General features: G+C 28.7%; 2 protein-coding genes across 2 annotated transcripts in view; both read right to left on the reverse strand.

Annotated features, from left to right (window-relative positions):
- The window catches only part of LOC113373410 (LIM/homeobox protein Lhx3-like), an 11988-nt gene extending 4241 nt beyond the window's left edge, over window positions 1-7747 (reverse strand). Inside the window, 6 exon segments of the mRNA XM_026613709.1 lie at window positions 497-578; window positions 581-668; window positions 671-693; window positions 2961-3163; window positions 7081-7255; window positions 7702-7747. Of these exon segments, the coding sequence (XP_026469494.1) occupies window positions 497-578; window positions 581-668; window positions 671-693; window positions 2961-3163; window positions 7081-7255; window positions 7702-7747 (617 nt within the window).
- The window catches only part of LOC113373411 (protein phosphatase PHLPP-like protein), a 26940-nt gene continuing 23917 nt past the window's right edge, over window positions 7744-10766 (reverse strand). The window contains exon 10 of the mRNA XM_026613710.1: window positions 7744-7756. Coding sequence (XP_026469495.1) covers window positions 7744-7756 — 13 coding nt within the window. The remainder of the gene's footprint in view (window positions 7757-10766) is intronic.

The following is a 10766-nucleotide window of genomic DNA, read 5'->3' on the forward strand; positions in this document are numbered from 1 at the left end:
AATAAGACTCAATTTTACGCGTTTAATTTATCGATTTTATCAGTCATCAATATGATTGAATTTGAATATCAATATTTTCCTGTTACAAAATTTTAATGGAATACGCAATCAAAATCGATGAGGTTATAATTTGTTATGTGTCATATATTATCAGCAAATAAGCAGTTCCTATGGAAGATATAATGAAATATTTGCCTGTTAGACTTGTTTTTACGATGAGATTTTATATAAGATAATTTTTAAAAATACTATTGTAATCCGCCGTCGACAACAAAGAAATCTAAATTTATTATTATGATTAAGAAAATTTTCAAGGATTTTGATCTTTGATTATTGTACTGATTGTGTACTGAACATTATTTGAACATTAGAACTCCATACAATATTATTAAAATTTATTGAATAGAAAATTAAAAAGACATTAGGTTTAATGTATCTTCCCTTCGCAGTTTAAGATTCAAATTAGATATAAATTTCAATTATCGATTTTTCTTACCGATTTTGGAACCAGACTTGCACCACCCGCATGTCCAGGCCGGTGTCTTGCGAAAGCTGCTCCCTTACATGTCTGGCTGGTTCGGGCTATTATTAGGCGCTTTTTTCAGGGTCTCTAACTGTTTGGCCGTAATTGTCGTCCTGGGCCTCTTGTTTGGTTGATCTCCATCCAAAAACTGCCATCCAATAAGTACAGACCTGCGTCCACGTACAGAGAGAAACCATTGTTAACATCACTGCACTGCAGTGATTAGCTAAAAAGAGGCGATCTATTGTTGAATACTTTGTTGAACACGATTTAGGCCCCCGCGATGAAGAATGTGAGATTGAAATTCTTGAATTGAAAAAAATGCAGGAAAATTTGAAAAAAATTGAAGAATAGAGCTTAAAAATGCTTTACATATAAAGCTCAAATATGTCGTTGGAATTAAATTTGTATTCTGCTAATTTTAAAATTTCTTCAGTTTTGCCCAATTTTTAAATAAATTCGGATTCCCAAAAATGCTAATTAATTTCGTGAATAGATTGATTTTTATCTTGGCAATAATGACAATAATGACTTTAAAATATTTTATATTGACGATTTTTGATATAAGATACTTGCAGCGAATTAGAATCGCTCTTGTTAGCTTTTTCTATCATGCCACATAAATACAATAAATGCTACACTTAAATATAAATAATACACAATTAGTAACAATATCATGGTCCATATGAAAAATAGATAAAATATACATAATACGTAAAATGTAAATCATTTCTTCGAGTTCTTCTCTAATTTAAATGAATGCGGTTTACCATGTTTTGGATTATAGTTAGGTTTTAATCTTTATCAATTTTCTCTACAAATACAAATATATCTGATTGATACTAATAGTACCATTAACCTTATGAACCCGAATTATCAAAGTTATCAAAGTGGAATTCCTTTTTCAATCGTTTTTGTCTCACAAACTTTCTGATAACATATGAACTCTCCAAGTAAACTATGAACTTTCTCTGATAGACGACATTAAGGACAATTTTTTGATAAAATATAAATTTAAATTAGTACCATGTTTACACACACTATTTTTGGCAAAGAAATATTTTACTTTAATAGATGGCAACTGCACTTTTCATTTATTTTCAAAAACTTATCCTTTTTCTCTTGGGAACAATATTAATAATACTCCAGCCATTATAGTAAATTCACCTTGGAATCGAGATACTCAGCTGTAAGTCTGTAATACTTGTATTTTGCACCCTAAAAGTTATCTCAAAACCTACATATGTTGCGTACACCCTACCATATGTAGGTTTTTGAGACAACTTTTACGGTACAAATACAAGTATTTACAGACTTACATCTGGGATCTCGAATTCCGAAATTTTTACCTAATTTAAGCTTAAATGACTGGACTATAAGGCCAGGAGCCAATTCTCGGATAAAATAAATGTTATGCTGATGCTAGGTTACGGGTTTATATTCGTATGAGTTGGTAGTCACAAATAGTTTAAAAGCAATGTATTTGCTATGCAATTAGGTATTTTACACATAAAACCTGGCATCATGTATGTATTATCTGAGAGACATCAAAAAGTTGGTAATTGTTTTTGGCAAATTCGTCTTTTGGACGTTAGGTTTTATGTGCGATACGTCTGATTAGCAACTCATACAATCATATAATAGCAATATAGCATTACTATAACATTTTTATTTAGTCCGAGAATTAGCCCCTTACTTCCCTAATGTTACTTCCAAGTAAATGTGGATATATTTTTGAGAATAAATGAACATTTAGTTGATTTCCATTAAAGAAAAATGTTTATTTTCGTCAAAAATGTGCGCGTGAATCAAAGTTGGTGTATTTAATTTTAAGTTATTGATTTTTTTTGAACTCAAAATTATCTAGAGGAAACAGTTTCAAATACAAAAAAACTGCTATAGAGATGCCCAAGTGTATCAGCAATTATAACATAGAGCCTTTGTTCATTTTTTACATCGTTTGGCATAATCGTGCGTTTTGGAGGTTAAGTTTTATGTGTAAAACGTTTGGCTACCAATTCATCATAAGCGAAAAATATAGCATTACCACAACATTTCTATTTAATCCGAGAATTGGTCCCTTACTTATCCAGTGTTGCTTCAAAGTGAAGATGGATATATTTGAAAATAAAAGAAAATATAGCCATCCATAAAGTAAAATATTACTGTTTTGTCAAAAAAATGTGTGTAAATCAAAGTTAGTGAATTTAATTTAATTTATTGATTTTCTGTGAACTCAAAACTATTTAGAAAAAAAATTCCAAATCCAAATACCTGCTATAGGGGTGCCAAAGTGTATCAGCAATTACAAATAAGTGTATCAGCAATTACAAATTAAAACTTTTGTTCATGTTGGGCGTGAATTCAATAAATCGCCTTCTACAACTACTATTCCTTATTACTATTTCTACTAAAATTTTGGGACACTCACACTCACCTTTGGCCTTCGCGGCCTCGTAGTCCGGCTTGCAGACCAGTTTTCTGTCTTCCATCAGGTAGAATTCGTCCCCGGTGTTGAGCTGTCTGGCGCACATGGCGCAGCAGAAGCACTGCAGGTGATAGACATGCTCCTGCGCCCTCCGGACGACCTGCGTAGGCGGGATGCCCAACTCGCACCCGGAACACTTCGTGCCGTACCGCCTGCACCGACAGCGCGCGCACACATGCGAAACACACACGGTTATTGCGATGCACAAGAAGTAATAGACACAGGATAATAGATTTTTTTATCCACAATTTAGACTAGATTCCAAAATAATTTTGAACCTACCATCATCATCCCCAAAAACATGTATATAATTTTTAATGATACTATTTTAAAGTAGAGGGCAAAAGATGTATTACCAGCCATTACCTTAATATTTTTGACATCGCTAACAGGAGATAAAGGAACATGTATCAATACTCAAAACTATTTTTTTTTCGTCCGAAGTTTTGAGCACTGTTATTAACTTACCGTAAGGCAAGTTATAGTAATCGCAAAAAATCGAAAATGAAAATTTTTATATATCTTTACGTTTCAAAGGTTTCTGAATATTTTGGCATACCTTAGAAAAAATGGATGTATGTATGTGTGTATGTATGTGTGGTGTGTGCGTGTGTGTATGGGTGTGCGGATACAAAATTTCGTCGACGATTTCGGAAACACCGATCAACCGTTTCAAATAATTTAAAAAACATTCGATTAGTACTGATAAGGAGACGTGCTGATTAGTTTTTGGCAAAGGCAGGTCTAGCGGTTCTAAAGATACAGGGCAAAAAGTGCCGGAAATAGTAACTCAGTTTTTGAGAGAACGGAGCGTCCGATTTTAATATTTCAAAGAACATTTTATTTGTATTGACAAAATGAAGAACTGTTCAAATTTTGGAAAAGCAGGTCCAACGACTTTGGAGGTATGAAGGAAAAAGTAAAAAAATGAGCCATTTGGCGGTCAAAAATGATCATTAGACATATGCACATCAAATTATCAGATATTTTATAGAGATTTTAACAATAAGTATAAATTTTTATTTACATTCCTATAGGTTCCGTACCAATGTTAACGCGTTAGACGGCGATGCCGCGCTTACGCGCTTTGACATCTCGTCTCTATGCAATTAAAGCAGTGCGATTGCTTTGAAAAATAAAGTCAAATTAAAGAAAACTATTTTTTTTTTAAAGTAATTTTTTGTCAAATTTATAGTTTCTCAAAAATCTATTTTTTTCGTAATAAAATGCCATGCGCGCCACTAGTTAAGTTTATGATACCTAAATATAACTTTTAATTAAAAACCATTTGATTGCTTTATAAGATCTATTGTTATTTATAAGTAAGATTCAACGGTTTTTCAATACCCTATATAAAAGTTTACATGTGGTTAGAGTAAAAAGTACCAACTGAACATGACAAAAGGTAAACAATCAAAAAATTGAAATTTTTCTTAACATTATAGTTATTCTTATTTCTTATTCAAGAATAACGCATTTAAAATAGTACATTTATTTATTCTCAAATATTTTATTTTAGGCACCGACAAATTACCCTTATGTATCTAGAACTCTGATGCTATCATATACAATTTGTCTAGAAAATGATGCAATCATTTTCAAGTATTCATAATAAATTCGAAGATATAATAATGCCTACTAAAGCCACATTTCAATAACGTCAATTTTCTTTCATTAAATTTTATATTTGGCCTTAAACATAAACAATATACTTGAAATTTCAAGTGCCTATTAAATCATATTCAATACAGCACAATCATTACATTGCATTAATTTTGCGTAGTTTTATTAATAAAAAAATATCTTGAAGTTACATAAACTTGTAGAAGACAAAGTTAGACACATTTTTTTATCAAAGTATCTACTTATATTAGAGTTGATTTCGTTGAAGTAGATACTTATATTAAGTTTTTATTTTTTACTCGAATTATTTTATTATAAAACTGTCAAGTACTTTAGCATTTTATAATCCTAATTAAATAGTAGATTTAGTAATAGTAGATTTTTAATAACGGACCAGTGTTGACCAATTTTGAAAATTTTAGATTCATAGCTCAACAAAAAGTCTTAATTCTAGAAAACCTGGGGCAATTGTATCATTATTTTTGACTGTGGTCTTAGAAATTCTATTTACGATTACAGGTACAAAGTTTAAAAGAACAAAAACAATGAAAACTAACCATAATAACCGAAAAATGGTTACAATTTCACTAAAGATTTAAGTACTTATAGTATCTAAAGCTCTGTATATTATGATTAATAATTGAATTTTGAAAACATGTTGATATGAAGCAAAATAAAAAAATATATGATTGGCGCAAAAAATATAAATTTTAGGGCTTTTTGGGTTGGGTATCATTAGTATAAATAAAAATATAAATATGAATTCAAAATTTTTGATGAAATATAAATTTTAGAGCTTTATTAATTATGTCAGGTATATTCAAAGAGTGTATGGCAAAATTGCAGTATTTTCATTATTGATTTAATAATTTAATTATATTCTGTAGCAGATCAGAATAGTTTTTAAAGTATTTCACGAGTTTTGTCAATATTTTTTGTAGGGATTCTTAAAATTAGCTAATGCCTTCACATTTTAATAAAAATATTGACGGTTTGTTCTATTAATTTTTAGAACTTTGCCAAAAAGAAGATTTATCACAGCAGAAATTATTCAGATAAATACATTATTTCTTCACAGATGTAGTTATTGTAATAAAAATTTAAATATGCTACTTTCTGGTACTAATGTAAAATAAATTGCAATACAATCATTAGGAAATGCCATCAAATTGATCAGAACCAGAATGCGCATGACCAGTCTTCGTCAGTTTCGGATAGTTTAGGCTTGGAAGGAATGAACCCATTTGGGCTAGTTATATTAACAATGATTGAACTATTAAAAAAGTTCAGAATCAAGGGTGTAAAAACCAAAATGTAATGAATCATTGGCTTTTCCTTTCCAATCTGAATCTCCAATCGCAATTAAAATACTTGTCGGAAAAACCGTACGATTTTCAAATGCAAAATCTCGTGATAAACACGGATATAATATTATCAGAGATACAAACTCGCTATTTTTAAATTCGAAAACGATCGTTCCATCATCGTCGTATCGTATCGATGATAAACTAGAAGATGCCCGTCCGATGTAGTTCTGTGACCCCGCACACACTTGTCTGTTATCAAAGCGATGCTCCTTGTCTGTTGTTTATTATCGTGAATTCTTATCAAGCGCCGCCACACAGAAACTACACATATATATATATATATATATATATATATATATATATATATATTTATCAAGTAGCGCGTGAGATTGTGTTCTTTTACGGATTTCTCTCTAAAACACGGCAAACGGATCATGAATGTACGAGTTTATTACATTACAGCTGTTGTTATGTCATTGAAGTTAGGGATTACATAAGTTTATCGAACTGACAAAAACTAAACAGTAAAGATATTATGTTAAATCTATGTTATACTATAGAGCGAGATTATTAGAGCCCTTGCCTCTCCCTTGGAGATACATGGTGATATTTTAAATTAAACCCCTACTTTTTTTCCCAATCTACAAAAAAGGTAACTTTTAGACTTTTCAGAGAAAATCTGGATTTTTATAAATTTCAGGTAAAAAATATATATTTGTGATATCTTTCCAAGCCCCCCTCCCATACTTGATATTTTATGATTTGATTAAACCCTTCCCCGTTAAGCTTCACATGATTAATAGACGCCCTGTTAGCTAGTTTATTTTTATTTTAATAACAATATTTTCTCTCAATTTTGTGATAAAATACTGAATCCGTTGAATCAGAAATAAAAGCTCACTCGCTCTCAACTTAGTTATTAGCTACAGTCGAAGGTAAAGAGTAAAAGCTCTTTCGCTTTCATCTTAGTTATCATCTACAGTCAAAGATAGAGAGCTCACTCTAGATATAAAATCCGAAAAACATTAAGTCAATTATATTTTTCACCTACGTTAATCCTATCAATTGCTTTAATATTACCAAAAGGATGTTATTGATAATTAATTTATTTAACTCAATAATTTAGCAGTAATACTTACTTAAAGAAATCTTCCTTGCAGTAGAGTTGTCCATTCCTCGCAAAGCATTTGTCTGCGAGTTGGGCACCACATTCGCTACATTGCAAACATTTTGCATGCCAAGTCCTTTCCAATACTTTTAATATAAATCTGTCTAATATTAATTCATGACAGCCCCCGCATTTTGGAATACTCGCTGAAAAAATATAATTGGTGAAGTTAGATCATTGATAGAAATATGAACAAAAAGTTTATGGGGAAACAAATTTTTTGATTGATACATATATTATAAATATTTTTGCAATAATAGTGATTTCTATGTTTTTTATTCAAAATAATTAAAAATAATTTATATAATATATATATATATATATATATATATATATATATATATATAAATGTTGCAAAAATGTTGCATCCAATCATATAAATATGCATACATAATACACACACATGCTTCCATTTTTGGCAAAAAACCTCCTTCTTTACTTACCCTAATGAAGAAGTTCAAAATAAATAGGATTAGCATAATATCATAAAAATAGCATTATAATCTAATTTTGAATACAAACTTTTTTACATTTTAAAATTAATATAAAAATGTATAATAAAATATAATGTATATCTTGTAAAATCATTTACATATAAATGTATCAATTTTTAAACCACTTAATTCATGATTGTTCATTTTCCATATCTAAAAACACGAATATTAAATAATAAATATATATAAATAATATAAGATTAGTATATAATTTAACTTATATCCAATCTTATTAGTCATATAAAATTAAAACTTACTTGGTGAATTTTAATTAAACTAAATTAAAAATAAATTACCCATTTGCATTTTTGCAAATTCAAACACTAAAAATGATGTTTATATTTAGGATAATGTTCACTACTAACTGCGATATCTCTTTACGATTTCTTATATACTAAAATTTGATAGATAATAATTACGAACGCGTTTTATCGAACAGATGCGAAAATTTAGTTAGTGTATAATAATACTATATAGAAAATCTAAAGAACTCAAGATATAATCTGTGATGTTGTATTGAATTTTATTTTATTGTAGACAGTGAAAAATCTGAAGTATGTACTTAAAATTTTCAATGGAGAGTATTGTATTAACTTTTTTCTGCTCGTGTTATTTAATAGCAAATCATTTGATTTGTTCTGTTACTCTGAAAAACGTTTATATATTTTTTGACAAAAAATCCTGAACGCTTAACTTTAAATGAATCAAGTTTGGTGACCTCAACCACCCAGAATGCATTTTCATTTTTGCTCTGCCTTTTGTGATTATCGATTTATTTTACGATTTGTATTAAGTAAAACGCAATTTACCAGTGCTTTTAATGCGAGCTAATTATTGCGTCATTTGCACACCTAAGAATTTATTGTTTTCAAATGCCATCTCAATTGTTTACATGTAATATTTGTAACATGGAATAAAGTTGATTGAGAACTTATCGTAATAGGTGTGAATATAAATGTTCATTACACACGCAATATTTTTTTATTTAAAAGGCCTCGTTTCTAAAGATTTTTTTACCTCTGGATTTTTGATATCAAGGGATTAGTCGGTGTTAGAACAAGTGTTAAACATGTAATTGACGTAAAACAAACAAGATTCATAAGATCAGTTCCCTTTCACGTTATCAAGGCGTGATACAATCATCTAAAAATGTACTTGAATTCAAGAACCTGATGCCATTTGCAAGATTCTATATAAACATGTGAACTGTGCGTGAAAGGCTTTCAAGAATTTTCATTGAGTTCCAATTAAGTTTATAAGTATTTTTGAGAAGATTGGAATCGGATATAAGATGGTTTTTCGTAGAAGATCGATAATTCGTAACATAATTCAAACAAATTTTAAATATAAAATTTGTTACTTATTACCCTGAATTTAATAATTTAGAACATATCTTGATACTTTTAAACTATTGGACTAATGGCGATCGCAAATTATATAATATACACATTATTTTATACCAGTAAATGTATGTATTTGTTTAATAATCAATGAAATCTCAAAAAAATATTCAATATACTAATAAATTGCTCTACAAAATATTTTAAATATATTTTTAATGATTTCAGACTCAAACTGCCAGATTTTCTGATTTTTATGAGCGATATGATCATAAACTGATATTTACAATTGCCCAATAAATCAAAGCATAACAACAAAAAGTGCTTTCATCATGATGTCTGGATTTTGTTCCAAATATTAATATTTATGATCCCAAACAATATACCCTGAGAATGACTTTTCGCGACTTTTATCCACGGTGTCGTTGTGATATCTTAACTAAACGATAAGGAACAGCAAAACCAACAGAAAATATGTTTAATATTAGATTAGTATCTTATTTACGTAATATTTCGTAGCGGGTCTAGACCAAAGAGTAGTAAATGAAGGTCGCGATAAGAAAGCTTTCTACTAAATTATTCTGTCTGAACTGAATCATTTAGAAACCAAGCAAAATACTGACCAATTTTAACATTGATATTTGAAATATATTTGTAATTAAATGGTGCATCTATTTGTTAAGCAAAATAATTAGTTTTTATTATATTTACATGTTTAATGTTAGAATTGCTGAATGAGGACACCCATTTAGTACTAAACGTACGAAATAAGTATCATTTATATCTAGTATTAATTAGTATTTAGTATGGCAGTAAGTATATCATCGTCAATTTACTGTATTGAAATGATTATGGGTTAATAGATTTTTGCAAGTTTCATAGAGATTTTCAGACTTTGCCAGTGCTCATGATTTATTTTGTAAAAAGGACATCCAGGAAATAATATATTTAAATTCTAAACTTTTATGCTTTTTATAATATATGCTTTGACAATCTTTCTTATTATCAGTACACTATTACATCATATTTATTTTAATGTCTTTAATTTTGAGCTTTTGGATGAATTGGTTGATAGATGAAAATGTAATGAACATTTGTGCTGTTTGGTCGAGATCTTTGAAAATTGATATACAGACATTAAAATTTTCATTTCTACTTATATAGTTGGTCTACTAATTTTAGTAATGCAATAGCAAAAATTATATTTATTATATAATACAATGCATATTACTGTAGTAATTAATATAATGAATTTTTTATAATGCAATTAAAAAAGGTTTCATTGACAATATATATTTTTAGCAAATTTTTTACTAACTGTTAATATACTACACTTTAGTAAAATATGTATAGATTTTGTAGATTACGAATGTAGATTCAAAACTACTTAATTAAAAAATATCAATTTTTATCAAACATAAATTTTGATCATATGATTCGAACTCAAGAGGCTTGTCCGAATTCCATGATCAATTGATTCGCAGATATTAATTAGATATGTTTATTAATCTATTTTTTAAATATAGATATATTTATATATATGATTATGGATTCTAATTTTAATTATTCCCGGAAAACTTAACTTAAACTTAATCTTACTATATGGTATTTGTTTCAAGACGCGTTTATTTTTTGATAACAATAAGGTATTTAATTTATATTTAGTATTTTATTGTTAGAAAAATTCAAGTCAATTGAACAAAATTGATTTTCCTAACATCAATCTATATTCTAATTAGAATCACAATATAAGCAGGATATTTGCTTCACAAATTATCCATTATATTGACTTTATAATCAGAAACTAAGGATAGCTTTGCTTT

The sequence above is a fragment of the Ctenocephalides felis genome, unplaced genomic scaffold, assembly GCF_003426905.1.
Source record: "Ctenocephalides felis isolate EL2017-DRISC unplaced genomic scaffold, ASM342690v1 CF-g0.4_SCAFFOLD_01604, whole genome shotgun sequence".
In the NCBI taxonomy this organism is placed as follows: Eukaryota; Metazoa; Arthropoda; class Insecta; order Siphonaptera; family Pulicidae; genus Ctenocephalides; species Ctenocephalides felis.